Source organism: Podarcis raffonei, chromosome 6 (assembly GCF_027172205.1).
Source record: "Podarcis raffonei isolate rPodRaf1 chromosome 6, rPodRaf1.pri, whole genome shotgun sequence".
Taxonomy (NCBI): Eukaryota; Metazoa; Chordata; class Lepidosauria; order Squamata; family Lacertidae; genus Podarcis; species Podarcis raffonei.
The window spans coordinates 80,107,245-80,123,395 of record NC_070607.1 but is presented as its reverse complement, the minus strand read 5'-3'; the positions used below and the strand labels follow the sequence as shown (position 1 = coordinate 80,123,395).

Here is a 16,151-nt window from a genome sequence, read left to right as displayed (position 1 = left end):
CTTAAAGAGGAATGTTCATTAACTCTGTTCAAAACTGCTATTAAAACAGGGTTGATTTGTCCCGGCAGTGACACATTTTCACACCATTCTTCCTGCTAAAGATCAGCATATGCCGTGTAAGGACCTTTTTCAGCTGTTAGGGAAGATGGGCAATAAACCTGTTCGAACCAAGAATGCTCAAGGAGGATAAGACTCTAAGTACTAAGCACAACTGCTTGGAAGTTCTTGTCCCATGGCAAAAGAAGAAGAAGAAGAAGCTCCAAAAAATCAGCAGATCCACACTATACACTTAAAGCATATTCCATGCACAAACTACAGCTGCCAGTATTCCCAGTTGTTGTTCTTCTGGGGGGAAGCCACTTGCTTTAAATGTGTGTTGAATAGCCTTTGAATGTATGCTGCGGATCTGCCCATAGAAAAATACGTAGTTTATTGGGGAGAAAAATCCTAGCCTGGCTTTCACCCTGTCATGAAGTTTTCTATGTACAGGATTTGATATTCATTCATTCATTCATTCATTCATTCATTTATAAAGGGTCATTCCATTCTTTCCCAGCTAGAAATTGTAGCGGTCTAGTTCAGGAACTTTTTAATCTTACTATAAACTAGTTTTTCAAAACCACCTCTAAATTCTGATTCCACAGGGAGCTCGAAGAGATATGGATTGTTTTCCCCACTTTCATTTTATCTTCACAACTTCCATGTGAGATAGGTCACCCAGCAAATTTCATGGCTGAGTAGGGAATTAAAACCTGAGCCACGTGGCTCCAGTCTTTACTTTCTGACAGTGACCCCATACTGGCCTCCCACACTGCTAAAGAACGCAAATCTGTGTTCTTAAATAATTGGAGGGAGTTCTTAAGTCTTTGAGATGTAGGTACGAGGTATGAATGGTCAGAGTGCTGTGCGATAAGTATAGTTCAACATATGTGCATTACTAGTAGTAATTATTATTTTTTAAAATATATACATATACCATTTTCAGCCATCAAGATGGATTTAAGGGTAGAACACTAGAAATCTAATGCCGTGAAACAGAATATCTTTCAATCAAACAATAAAAATTAGGCTATTTATGTTATTTGGTATAACGTACTAAAATGTGGAAATGTACTGTTATGCTATAAACTGTAAGGAATGGGATGGTGGTTTTATAAAGAAATGGAGGGGAATAACACACACCTGCTGTTTGCACTTAATGTATTTGCAGCAGGAAACCTTGGTGTAACCGTGACGTGCCTCTGGCAAATGTAAGGAATTGCAAATAGAAGGAATCTAACGGACTGGCAAATGTAATAGAAGGAATCTAAGGAATAAGGAAGATGTAATAGAAGTAATCTAAGGGACGCGGGTGGGACTGTGGGTTAAACCACAGAGCCTAGGACTTGCCAATCAGAAGGTTGGCAGTTCGAATCCCGGCAACGGGGTGAGCTCCCATTGCTCGGTCCCTGCTCCTGCCAACCTAGCAGTTCGAAAGCACGTCAAAGTGCAAGTAGATAAATAGGTACCGCTCCGGCGGGAAGGTAAATGGCGTTTCCGTGCACTGCTCTGGTTCGCAAGAAGCAGCTTAGTTATGCTGGCCACATGACCCGGAAGCTGTATGCTGGCTCCCTCGGCCCATAAAGCGAGATGAGCGCTGCAACCCCAGAGTCATCCACGACTGGACCTAACGGTCAGGGGTCCCTTTACCTTTACCTAAGGAACAGAAGAGGTTGCTTTATACTAAGTCAAGACCCTTCCTCCATCTAGCTCAGTAATATACTGACTGACAGTGGCTATCCCAGATTTCAGACAGAGGGTCTTTCTCCTAGCCCCACCAGGACATGCCCAGGATTGAACCCAATACTTTCTTCATGCAAAGCATGTTCTGTACCATTGAGCTACAGCTGCAAGACTCTTCCTTTTTCATTGGACTAGACTCCTTATCACTTTTCCTTTGCTTCCAGTTCAGTTTCTCAGGAAAGAAATCTTGCATTTCCTAAAGGATATCTCATGGTGGAATTTTCTTAAGTGAATTTGCAGTGTTAGAAAAGTGAGCCATCTCCTTGGCACACAGAGATAAAGGCAGCTGCTCCTACCTTTGCTCCTTTGCATGTTTATTGGACGCAGTAATTTCCCCCTTTTGCTTCTCCCGTTTGTACAGACAGCGCATTGAATGAAATGCTACGTTTGACAGCAGCTCCTTTCATCACCAGAGAGGTCCTTCAAGACATGCGCCTGAGACTGGCAGACGGCAGAGAGTACAGCCTGAGAAAAGGAGATAGGCTTTGCCTCTTTCCATTTATAAGCCCTCAAATGGACCCTGAAATTTATGAGGAGCCAGAGGTAAAGCTGCACCGTTCTGAATCATGTTCCTCCTGACAGTTTCCTCCACAGATTCCTTTCACTGCGTGGCTTATTTAAACCCACTGGGTCGAGTATTATGACAATGCCATATGCAGCATCCTTAAGACCACAAGAAGATCCTGCTGGCTCTGGCCAATGGCCCATCTAATCCATCGTCCTCTTCTTACACTGGCTCACCAGTTGCCTATGGGAAGCCAGGACCCAAGCACAGCAGCACCCTCGCCACCAGTGATTCCCAGTAACTGGTATTCAGAGGCACACTGCCTCCAATGATGATGAAGGTAGAACAGAAACTTCATTGCTAGTCACCACTGAAAGCCTTAACATCCATAATACTGCCTAATCCTCTTTCAAAGCCATCCAAGCTGGTGGTCTTCATTCTATCTTGTGGGAGTGAATGGCACAGTTTAGCTGCCTGCTGTGTGAATAAGGGAATCTATCAGCTTTCTTGGATGAACCCCAAGATCTGGCATTATGACAGAGGGAGGAAATATTTTCTCTATCCATTTCCCCACGCCCTGCATAGTTTTGACCACCTGCATCATGTCTCCTCTTAATTGCCTTTTCTCTAAACTAAAAAGTCCCGAATGCTGCAACCTTGCAATCATTCCTCAGCGGGGGATTGCTCCATCTCCTTGTTTACTCTCATTTCTCTTGCAGCCTGACATGGGCATAAAACCCATGCCAACATGTCGAAACAGCACAATATTGACAGAGTCACATTCCCATGCCTAAAAACAACCTAGCTTTCTGGGGAGGATTGTGCACGTTTCAGGATTCTTAACGCCATGCTAGCGTACAAACTGGTACTGCTACCAGTTTCTCGAGGATTTCCATTTTCTTCTAAAAGAAAGAAGTTTTAGCCCTCAAAGCTAGAGAGATAGGTTTGAAAGCGCTTGTTGACATCTCAAAGGGGAGGGAGGTATAATTTCCAGTGATCAGGAAAGGCAGTTTGGATGCTCAGCAGACTTTTTGCCCCACCAAAGACTAGCTGAACCAGAAGTAATGCTGCACCTTGCACCTAATGACCTTAAGCCATTAGGTGGGTATGCAACCTAAGGCCTGGGGGCCAGATCTGACCCAATCGCCTTCTAAATCCGGCCCGCGGACGGTCTGGGAATCAGCGTGTTTTTACATGAGTAGAATGTGTCCTTTTATTTGAAATGCATCTCTGGGTTATTTGTGGGGCATAGGAATTCGTTCATTATTATTTTTTCAATATATAGTCCAGCCCCCCACAAGGTCTGAGAGACAGTGGACTGGCCCCCGGCTGAAAAAGTTTGCTGACCCCTGCAGCTTAAGCCATGTTAGCTTATGGAATTCACTTCAACAGGACGTGGAGATTGCCACCAATTTAGGTTATTTTAAAAGGCAACGGGGGGGGGGGGGGGAAGGGAGGCAAATTGATGGAAGATCATGCTACCAGTGGATGCCTCTGAATATCAGTTGCTGGAGAACAACAAGAAGAGAATTACCCTCATGTCCTTCTTGAGGGTTTCCCGGGGCATCTAGCTGGCCATTATAAGGAAAATGGATGCTAGACTAGAAGGGTCTTGGATATGATCTAGCAGGGCTCTTCTTATGTCCTTAAGCACATTCTATATGAAATGTGTTGCTTGACAGGAGTGCCAAGGCAGACATAGAAAAACAGACTGTCCTTTTGCAATTCATCATTTGGACATACTGATCTCACTTATCTCCCGGCCTGCCATGTGAAATAGTGGAGAGCAACAGAGAGGGGGCAAAAGTCCTCATGGTTTGTGGATGTCGCATACACTGTATTAGCTTGGCTGGCAATGGCGAAATCCTCCATCCGTAAGTGCCTGAGCTGTTACTGTCAACACTGATCTGGCTCACCTGTTCCACCCTTGGTACAGCTCCCGAAATTATTCTTGTGATAGAAATCTTAATGGATCTACACAGCCATTGCAAGTTGGATATTTGATATGCCAACAAGCTATGATTTCTTGTATCCAAATCACAAAGAGCTGCTGTCCATATGTCCATAAACATATGGACACCCCATGGTTTTCCTACACCTGATTATTTTGTCTTTGGTGACTGGCTGCTGAATGGGTGAACTGATTTGATTGGGGGAAAAGATGGTTTTGGGTGATGACAAAATTTCCACCTGTGATGTTAGATCCGAAGTGGCTCATTTGCACACGTAGCATCTGTTGGTTTTACAGTCACGTGTGAACCTGCTCAGGTAATACGTGTCCCTCAAAAATTGGCTCTCAGGACCAATTCCAGGAGTAAAAATAATAACTCTCTGGATATAAAAATAGAATGATGTAATCCAGGAGTTCCCAAACTGTGATCCCTGGATCACCAGTAGTCTATGATATTTATTTAGGTGGTCCATGCCATATCTGAATTATATATTCATACCAATTTTAATTGTATTTTTATTGCTTATTTTACAATTACGCTGGCTGCAACAGGTAGAAAAATAATTAATGGTATGTGAAGACCATCAGTAATTTTCAAATGGTCGGTGGGGTGGGGGGCAAAGTTCAGGAACCACTGATGTAAAGAATGCTAAGTGCAGACCAGAATTGATGAGTGGAATTCCTTTTTGACTGTTGCTGTGACAACCTAAGGCACTTCTTTAATATATCAATGAGTTTCTCCTTCTCTGTCTTCCTACCTCCCTCACACCAGCACCACGTTAATTTTCTCTTTGTTAACAAAGGATCAAACTGGGATTGCTTCCTCTTATGAACAGCCTCCCAGGGACCATTATGGTAGAAACGATGCTGATATTATTGTAACTCAAGTCTCATTAAATTATTGTTTGTAAGGTTGCACGAGGCTCACCTGCCTCTCAATTAGCAAGTAAATTCCTGTGTTCTATTTCAGGATCCAAAAACAAAAACAAAAAAAACCCAACAGCATGTTTTAAAGTATTTCTCAAAATGCTCATCAATGCCTTACATGACAGATTTAATTTGGAGCAAGCAGAGACGCTCTGAGTAAGCTTAGAAAAAAGTAAGGTTGTTAACCTTAATTGCAATTAAATGTTCCACTTTTGCCACATTAAGCTTCCAGGCATCTATGATTTGAGAGCAAACATCTTTCAGCTCCCCAGGCACTTCCATCCCCTGCTAAAGGATCCAGATGTGAATTCTGTAGAGGAGAAGGAAATGGTCCTAAATGCCTAAAGCAATGCCAAAGTGGCGCTGTAGCCGTGAGACGGGAGACTGGTGCTGTGGGCTGACTGGAAGGGTGTAGAGGAGGTTCTGGCTTTGAAATGTTGTTCCATTTTCCCCATTCCACTCCCAAGGACAGCCAAAGAGACTTAGACCGAGCATCAATACATTCAACAGCCAATTCTAAATGCTCTTCCTCCTTTGTCATAGAATGGGCCTCAGGCAGACAACTGGCTAGAAGAAAGCAATGCATCAAAGATGCATTTACTTCCATCTGCCCCAAGGAAATCCCCATTAATTTTAACAGAGTTTGTGGAGGAGAGCGTACTGTGGATTTTCCCCTGTGTTGCCACTCTAAGTTTCCTCTTGTATCTTGTGACTGAAAAGGGTGCAACAGGAGTAGCCAATGTGATATTCTCCAGATGTTGCTGGACATCAGCCCCAGCCAGCAAGGGATTATGGGAATTGTAGTCCAGTGACATCTGAAGAACACCACATGGGCTATCTCTAGTCTACATGTAAACAATGTGCCTTATCACAGGAACTTTTATTCTTTTATTATTGTAGCCACCCCTACAGTATATATATATTTAAAAAATCCAAACAGATTCCTGCCCATGACTCTAAATCCTTGCGCTCTGCATTTTTAATGTTTCCGAAAAGAAACATTTGCTCACTTTGAACCTCTTCTTTCTTTCAGAAATTCAGATATGACCGATTCCTCAATTCGGACGGCACAGAAAAAACAGATTTCTATAAAGGAGGGAAAAGCCTCAAGTATTACTCCATGCCATGGGGAGCGGGAATAAATGTCTGTATTGGAAAGTTCCTTGCAGTCAATAGCATCAAACAGTGAGTGAATTTGTCATGTTGATATAATGACCGCCTCTCGCAATAATTTCGATCGTAAGAAGCTAGTGCTGGCTTGTAACAGAAAATGACAGCATCGCGTTTACTCAGAAGTAAGTCCCAAAGTGGTTGATAGAGATTACTCCATAGTAAGTCATATTGCAGCCCAGCACTGGCCATGATGGCTGGGGACCAGTGAGAGTTAGAGTCCATCAACATCTGAAAAACCACAGGTTCCATATCCCTGGTCTGTCTGAAACGCTGGAAAGTTAGCCAGTGTAGACTTGCCTGGTCCTCAACCTGGTGCCCCCAGGTTGGGCTACATCATTGCTGGCAATTGCTTATGCTGGCTGGGGCTGATGGGGACTGGAACCCAACAACATTTGGAGGGCTCCAGGTTGATGAAGGCTGGTGTAGACAATATTGAGATGGACCAATGTGGCAGCTTCCTATCCCATACAGGATTCTCAGTCACATGGAAGGGGCCCTGTACATGTAGGCATATTGCAGGGAGATACGCAACCAACACATGGGGGGGGGCAGAACCTGCTCCTAGCCGTCCTCCCAGCCATATGCATAGTTCAGAGGAACAACTTACATTGTTATTAATTCAATTTATGAGCTGCTTGACACATAAGGACTCTCCAAGTGACTTACCGAATTTCAAAAGCATAAAGCATGGCATGAAATCAGGAAAAAACTAACAACGTATTGCAATAAAAGTGGTACAATAGCCTATAAAATAAACCCAATAAAATAGCAGCGAAAACGTTCCATCAATATAGAGAAAAGCCATCGGAGTTCTGTCAGGCACAGAAGACAAACTTCCCACTCCTTTGCTGTCCTGCATTTCCAATCAGATACTTAAAGCATGCTTAAAAAAATTTCTCCTGAGTTAGCAGATTGACACCAGCAACTATCTAGCCCAGGGGTTGTCAGCCTGGTCCCTACCGCCCGCTAGTGGGAGTTTCAGGATTCTATGTGGGAGGTAGGGGGTTCTGCGGCACAAGCTGAATCCTCCTTCCATTGAGCACTGGAAATTTTACCATCAAACAAGATGCATTAGTGGGCAGTAGGTATAAAAAGGTTGACTACCCCTGATCTAGGCAAATGGCTGTGTGTACAGTGTGTGTACAGTGCTACTCAGTAACCTGTGGGGCTGTCTCCAGCTTGAATATATTTGGTACATTCAATATATACCTCCTCCTGCCCAGGTGGACCCCTCCAGCAGGTTTGTCTAGTGATGTTGCTCCTAAAATTGGTGCCAGGCACCTGCTATTTCCAAGATAGCACTGCTCAAGGGGCATTGTGGGAAATTTAAATGGAAGCTGCCTGGTCACCTAGCACTGCACATCTGCAGGGGGTGCAGAGGAAGTTAGAGGTTCCAGGGAGTTCAAAGCAGTGATCAAATGTGATGTGCCACCTTTCAGCTCATGGTCACAATGCTGCACAGTTAAAAGGTAAAAGGACCCCTGACTGTTAGGTCCAGTCGCGGATGACTCTGGGGTTGCGGCGCTCATCTCGCTTTACTGGCTGAGGGAGCCAGCGTACAGCTTCTGGGTAATGTGGCCAGCATGACTAAGCCACTTCTGGCACACCAGAGCAGCGCACAGAAATGTCGTTTACCTTCCCGCCAGAGCGGTACCTATTTATCTACTTGCACTTTGACGTGCTTTCAAACTGCTAGGTTGGCAGGAGCAGGGACCGAGCGATGGGAGCTCACCCCGTCACGGGGATTCAAACCGCTGACCTTCTGATCGGCAAGCCCTAGGCTCAGTGGTTTAAACCACAGTGTGCACAAATTGATAGAAAGCAATGTAAGACCTACATTGGCTCCCAGTACATTTCCGAGCACAATTCAAAGTGTTGGTGCTGACCTTTAAAGCCCTAAACAGCCTGGTCCTCTATACCTGAAGGAGCGTATCCACCCCCATAGTTCAGCCTGGACACTGAGGTCCAGCTCCAAAGGCCTTCTGGCAGTTCCCTCACTGGAAAAAGTGAAGTTACAGGGAACCAGGAAGAGGGCCTTCTCAGTAGTGGCGCCCGCCTTGTGGCATACCCTCCCATCAGATGTCAAGGAAATAAACAACTATCTGACTTTTAGAAGACATCTGAAGGCAGCCGTGTTTAGGGAAGTTTTTAATGACTGATTTTTAAATGTATTTTTACTATTTTTCTGGAAGCCACCCAGAGTGCCTGAGGAAATCCAGCCAGTTGGGTGGGGTATTAATAATAATAATAATAATAATAATAATAATAATAATAATAATAAGTTGTTGTTGTTGTTGTTGTTGTTAATTGTGTGAGCCTTCTATTTGCTACATTCTCAGTGCCTCCAGACTGTCAGTATTTTGCAGTAGGGATTCAAGCACATCCCAGGAGATGCAGGTTTACACAGTTAAAGTAGATTAAACCACCCAGTTGCCCTAGTGCCACAAATCCGCTTTAAAAAAAGAATCAGTGTGGAAAGTGACAGGGAATTGCACTGAAAAGTATGGGATGGGCATGTTATTAGCAGGAAGATGTATGAACACCCTGAAGGCAAATCTGGATGAATGCAGGTTCAACGCTCATTATCAGCGCTCATTATCTCAAATAAGAATGAATGCTCAATAAAGACTGGATATGATTTAACTTCCTCTTAAGCTTTGGTGCAAGCAAATCAGGATGAATGCTCAACTAATATGGCATTTGGAGGAGCCCTAGGTGTGACCAGATGCCACCCCCATCTGTCTTGAATAATTTAAAATGAACAGGTCACAAGATTTTCAAGTTTATCTAAACCATCCATTTATTTTTCCACAGAAAGAAATGTTAGGTAGCATTGCTAAGCCATTGAAGGCAGCAGCTTTGATTCCATTAAAAGAAAATCATACAAGCTTATCACACTGTTTTATGCACACTTAGCTATGATTTTCCCAGTAGTGATGTATGGAAGTGAGAGCTGGACCATAAAGAAGGCTGATCGCCGAAGAATTGATGCTTTTGAATTGTGGTGCAGGAGGAGACTCTTGAGAGTACCGTGGACTGCAAGAAGATCAAACCTCTCCATTCTGAAGGAAATCAGCCCTGAGTGCTCACTGGAAGGACAGATCCTGAAGCTGAGGCTCCAATACTTTGGCCACTCATGAGAAGAGAAGACTCCCTGGAAAAGACCCTGATGTTGGGAAAGATTGAGGGCACAAGGAGCAGGGGACGACAGAGGACGAGATGGTTGGACAGTGTTTTCAAAGCTACCAGCATGAGTTTGACTAAACTGCGGGAGGCAGTGGAAGACAGGAGTGCCTGGCATGCTCTGGTCCATGGGGTCATGAAGACTCGGACATGACTAAATGACTAAACAACAACAATCTGGGAGTGAGGCCCATTGAACACAGGGGAAGCTATTTCTGAGTAGACATGCCTACAAGATTACTTTGTATGGCTACAACCTATGCACATTTATTCAGGAGTAAGCTCCTCTACACTATACTGTTAAACTGTAGTTTCCATTACAGTTAAGAGCTACTGGATAAAACAGAACTTTCTTCGTGCTGTATGGGGCCATACAGCAATCTGTGCATCTTACAAAATTGGAATTGTTGGAATGCTCTGTTTAGTATATTGCTCTCCTGGTTTTTATTCATACTACTGTACCTATTTTACATTTAAAAAGTACAGAGCCAAGATCTTGGAGGCCACTACTTCCATCTTTCTCTCCCTCCCTACCCAACAGGCTTCTTGGCATTGGGCGGCGGCAGCAGGGGGCATAGATTAATCTTGTCAGAGGTCTAACTGATAGCTCACCACATGTCGTCACATCCCTGTCTTTGGCCCTACTGACCAGGTTATTTTTCTCATTTCAGGTGTGTTTTCCTCCTCTTAAGCTATTTTGATTTGGAGCTGAAAGATCCCAATGCAGCAATCCCAGCCTTCGACAAGGAAAGATACGGCTTTGGAATGTTGCAGCCAGAGAAAGATGTCATCATTCGATATAAACTGAAAGCTCAGTAAAATTGTATATTTCTTCCCCTTATCATCAAGCTCCTCTGGATATCTCTTCATGTTCTGCAAGAAAACAGCTGCTCACTGGTTTCAGTTGAAATTTATTTTGACATGACATGGGTTGCTAAGGTATATTTATATGTTATAGCTACAAAGAGGGCATAATAAATTGTTCTCTGTGGCATCTGCAAGCTGTTCATTTGCAAAAGATCACCGGATGGCTATTGGGGCCCCTTCAGACAGGTGTTTTCTGCAACATGTCATTGACTCAATAACATTGGTGAGCTTATATCGGACCAATCCATACATCATTCTCCTTTCTTATTTTGTGATGCTGCCCCAATGCCATCTGGGGGCGCATTCTTACACTATACTGCAACAAAAGTGGAACATTTATAAACCCCCAACAACCTTGACAGCATTTAATGTATAAAAAGTTACAGGATTTCATCAGGAAACTACAGGGCTCGTACCTATTACAAGCAAAGCAATATGTTTCCCCAAAACATTTCCATGCACAAACTATCAAAAGTGGGAGCATGTGTAACTGCCCCGATACCATAACCACGGATGCATGATAACAAAAGAATGTCTGGAGGAGCTTCACCACACCATTGCAGGCCAATATGTTGTATATCCAAAAAACTGGTGGAAAATTGCAGATGCCATGTGGAACCTTTTGAAGTGACTCCCATGTGACAGGCACAAGAAGCCCATCGGCCCCAGTTTGATCCACAAATAGTGGGTCATAGAATCATAGAATTGCAGAGTTGGGGGGGACCCAACTGGTCCATCGCCCTGGAATGTAGTGGATCGAACCTGCAACCTTGGCATTATCAGCAGGATGCTCTAACCAACTGAGCTAGTGGCTGAAAAGATGTTTGATGCAAATTTGTCAGGTTGACCTGTACTTCTTAGGTTAGTGATTTATGCTTTAAGGCTTTTCCAGGACTCAGGTGTCTGGAAATTGCAGAAGAGTGATCCAGACAGCAGACCCAGAAACTGCCAAAGCTAGCCTGAATGAAACAGGCAGAGTGTGGGTCACTCAGCAATTGTTTTCCAAATCCCTAGACATTTTGGGGGGGGATCTCTTCCCGTCACTTCCTGGTCTGATTTTCCCCACCTTCTGTTTTATCACCAAGGCTGTATCTACACAGCTATTTAAAAAATGCTCTGAAAACACTCTGAAAAAAGCCATTTTAAAGCTCACAATGGAAAATTTCACAGAGTTCTGATTTCAGCTTCACACCACCATCCGGTGTCACAATGTTATATGACATTTATAATGTTTTATTTTTAGTAATGTAGCTGAGTCCTAAAAGCTTGCAAGCCTCTGTATAATTACTTTAGAGTAAGTCTCATTGAGCTGGGTGGGACTTCCAGGAAAACATGGAACGAAACCCAATCATGCTCTGGATCACACAACTTTACCAGGGAGTAAGTTCTATTGAACTCAATGGAACTTTATTCTGAGTTGACATGCATTAGATTGTCCTGTTAATTACTATAGTTAATGGAGGAAATTCAAAATATTATATAGTGATAAATCACCAAACAAACAAACAAAAAAGTGCACCTTTAAAAAAAATCACTGGTGCACTTTTTGCCTTCCGTTGCTAATGTTTTAATAAATCCAGCCATCAGCAAGTACAGTGGTACGTCGGGTTAAGTACTTAATTTGTTCTGGAGGTCCGTTCTTAACCTGAAACTGTTCTTAACCTGAAGCACTACTTTAGCTAATGGGGCCTCCTGCTGCTGCCGCGCCACCGGAGCACGATTTCTGTTCTCATCCTGAAGCAAAGTTCTTAACCCGAGGTACTATTTCTGGGTTAGCAGAGTCTGTAACCTGACGCGTATGTAACCTGAAGCATATGTAGCCCGAGGTACCACTGTATATGTAGAAGTGTAGAGTTGGAAAGAGACCCCAAGTGCAGTGCAGAAATCACCGCTAAAGAAACTGTGGCAGATGGCCACCCAGCCTCTGTTGTGGGTGGGTGGGTGTTGAGTCCAGCAGAAACAACAAAAACCATTACAGTGAAAAACCTTCTCATTGTTTTTGTTTTCAAGTTAGGGTTTGTATAATGCTCATTCTACACAAAGTAGACCTGTTGAAATTAATGGACATGACTAACAGGTTCATTAATTTCAGTGGATCTTCTCTGAGCTTTGAATACAACCCTTAGAATTTTACTTTGCACAGGGCTTCCACGGTCAGGGCTGACTATGTGAATCCCCCCTAAGCATCCTTAGGCCAGCCATTGTCTCTCAGGCCTCCCTATCTACAATATAGAGATAATAAATGAATAGTGATCTACTTTATAGGGTGCTGTGCAAGCATGACTGAAATATGAATGTGAAGTACTTTGAATACACTTAAAAGGCTGCATTTTAAGAGAGCCAGCACAGAGTAGTTGCTACAGTGTGACCTGGGTTCCAATCACTCATGACCCAGTCACTACGGCCAGACCCTCAAAGTGTCCCTCAAAGGAACAGTACAGGATTTTCAGAAGCTGTCCCAGTTTCTGATTTTGATCCTGGAATGTCCCAATCTTCCCTAGGACATCCCTATTTTCACCTGAGAAATGTTAGAGGGTATGTACAGCTATGGATAAAATAGAGGAGAGGCCCACATGCACCGCCTTTAGATCCTAGGTGGAAAGGTGGGGCATAAAGTTAATACTGTAGTAATATATCCCATGATTATACAACCACTGGGCTTTTTTGACAACTTGCCAGTTGTTGTTCTCAGTTAATTGGCTCTGAATTAGTGTATTGATTTTCTTCAGTCGTTTTTCTCTCTTCCCTTTAGTCCTGCTCGCATGACATGTCTGTAGATATGAGTGAGAGGATGGGTGGAGAGGGAAGAGGCAAGATCCTGGCCTCCATTCTTGCATCTGTTCACCAACCAATCTGAGTAGCACCTGTCTAGGAAAAAAATAGCATCCTTGGAGGCTCTCTGTGCAGCTGGAATCTCTGGAAAGACGAAGGTCCCAGATGAAATAGTCAAATTATGGTAGTTATTACTTTTCCTAAAGCCTTAGCAATGACACTTCATTCCATAAGCTATTACTGTTTACAAAATAGTTATGTGAGGGCAAGTTAGCTTTAAATACACCAGAGGTCATGCGGACGGAAGAGTCAAACCTTATGATTAGGATGTGTACATTAAAAACACAACTTGAGCTTTTGTTACAAATACCTTTATTGCACTAAAATGTTTTCAGTAGCAGAGTCAGATGTGTTTCACAATTGAGTAAAGGCATCTTTTTTTTAAAAAAGGCACAAAACTTTAGAGGCAATGTGGTGCATTGGTTGGAGTGTTGAACCTGGACTAGGAAAATCTGGGGTTTGAAACTGCTCAAAAACAAAGCACACTGGGTGACCTTTGGCCAGTCACTTTCTCCCTCAGTTTAAAAGGTAAAGGGACCCCTGACCATTAGGTCCAGTGGTGGCCGACTCTGGGGTTGTGGCGCTCATCTCGCTTTATTGGCCGAGGGAGCCGGCGTACAGCTTCCGGGTCATGTGGCCAGCATGGCTAAGACGCTTCTGGCGAACCAGAGCAGCATACAGAAACGCCGTTTACCTTCCCGCCAGAGCGGTACCTATTTATCTACTTGCACTTTGACATGCTTTCGAACTGCTAGGCTGGCAGGAACAGGGACCGAGCAACGGGAGCTCATCCCATCGCGGGGATTCAAACCACCAACCTTCTGATCGGCAAGCCCTAGGCTCTGTGGTTTAACCCACAGTGCCACCCGCGCCCCCTCCCTCAGTTTAGCCTACCTAACAGGGTCAACTCCATATACGATTACTATATAATAATGGGGCCTGCTATGGGTCTCCTTGGTGTTGGAAATGGGTACCTGAGATGGAGCCTTTTTGTCAGTGGCACCCAAGATCTGGAACAGCCTTCCAAAGGATGCCTGCCTGGCTCCATTGCTGCTTGCTTTCAAGCAGGCTATTCCAGTGAATTCTCATTGAGTACCACACTTAACTAAGCTAAATATGTCTTCTCAGAAGTGAGCTCCATTGAACTCAATGGGAGTCGCTTTTCAGCAGACATGGTTAGGATGGCACTGCCCATTGTGTTTATGCTGCTGCTGCTTTTTTGTTTAGATTGTTTCTGTGAGGGAGGAGGTTGTTCTTTTTATTACTGTATATTTTTGACTATATGTTACTATAAATTGCCTGCATATTTTATAGAAAGGCCAAATATAAATCTCAAGAATAAACAATCTCAACTTAGTTACTGGCATGTAGACTTTGCCTTTGCTGATTTATAGAGCTCGGTGCTTTTCTCCACAACCACCAAGCAAGGAAACCCAAGAATTACGTGTGTGTTAAAAACATGCATCATGTATACTGTACTGGCAAGGGTGACAGAATTTCCTTTTCCTCCTTGGCACCGAATTGAGGTTGCTTTCAGGCAGGCCCATTGCTCAGAGGTAGAGAATTTGGTTTTGCATGCCAAAGGTCCATGGTTCAATCCCTGGCATCCCTACCTTTGAAGGTGACTCGGAAACTACAACTAATCCAGAATGCAGCAGCTAGACTGGGGGCAGCCACCGAGACCACATAACACCGGTCTTGAAAGACCTACATTGGCTCCCAGTACGTTTCCGAGCACAATTCAAAGTGTTGGTGCTGACCTTTAAATCCCTAAACGGCCTTGGTCCAGTATACCTGAAGGAGCGTCTCCACCCCCATCGTTCTGCCCGGACGCTGAGGTCCTGTGCCGAGGGCCTTCTGGTGGTTCCCTCATTGCGAGAAGCAAAGCTACAGGGAACCAGGCAGAGGGCCTTCTCAGTAGTGGCACCCGCCCTGTAGAACGCCCTCCCTTCAGATGTCAAAGAGATAAACAACTACCTGACATTCAGAAGACATCTTAAGGCAGCCCTATTCAGGGAAGTTTTTAATGTGTGACATCTTAGTGAATTTTTGGTCTTTGTGGAAGCTGCCCAGAGTGGCTGGGGAAACCCAGCCAGATGGGAGGGGTACAAATAAATTATGATGATGATGATGATGATGATGATGATGATGATGATTGGTAGGGCTAGGAGACATCCCTGCCTGAAACCCTGGAGAGCTGCTGCCAGCCAGTGTAAACAGTAATGAGGTAGATGGACCAGTGATTTGACTCAGTATAAGCAGCATCCCCTGCTCTTGATAGATGCAGCTTTTACACTGGCAATTTATTTAAACTTGATTTAAACTGGCCCAGAAGCTGCAGCCAGTGTGGAATGCACTGGCCAGGCTGCTGATGGGGGCAGGCTGCCCACAGCATGGGACCCCTCTGCTAAAGCATCCTCACTAGAAGCCCATATGCTGCCAGGCCAGGTTCAAGGTTGTGCTGATATACAAAGCTCTGGACGACTGAATATACCTTATTAACCCGGATACTGGCAAATAGAAGGGGAAGAAATAGAAGCAGTGAGAGATTTTACTTTCTTGGGCTCCATGATCACTGCAGATGGTGACAGCAGCCACAAAATTAAAAGATGCCTGCTTCTTGGGAGAAGGGCAATGACAGGCCTAGACAGCATCTTGAGAAGTAGAGACGTCACCTTGCCAACAAAGGTCCGTATAGTTAAAGCCATGGTTTTCCCAGTAGTGATGTATGGAAGTGAGAGCTGGACCATAAAGAAGGCTGATCGCAGAAGAATTGATGCTTTTGAATTATGGTGCTGGAGAAGACTCTTGAGAGTCCCATGGACTGCAAGAAGATCAAACGCATCCATTCTTAAGGAAATCAGCCCTGAGGGCTCACTGGAAGGACAGATCGTGAAGCTGAGGCTCCAGTACTTTGGCCACCTCATGAGA

At 44.1% G+C, this 16,151-nt stretch overlaps 1 protein-coding gene across 1 annotated transcript in view; it reads left to right on the top strand.

Annotated features, from left to right (window-relative positions):
- The window catches only part of PTGIS (prostaglandin I2 synthase), a 49,517-nt gene extending 38,503 nt beyond the window's left edge, over window positions 1–11,014 (top strand). Inside the window, exons 8-10 of the mRNA XM_053394214.1 lie at window positions 2,144–2,325; window positions 6,199–6,350; window positions 10,193–11,014. Of these exons, the coding sequence (XP_053250189.1) occupies window positions 2,144–2,325; window positions 6,199–6,350; window positions 10,193–10,340 (482 nt within the window). The 3' untranslated portion in view covers window positions 10,341–11,014. The remainder of the gene's footprint in view (window positions 1–2,143; window positions 2,326–6,198; window positions 6,351–10,192) is intronic.
- Window positions 11,015–16,151: the final 5,137 nt, after the last annotated feature.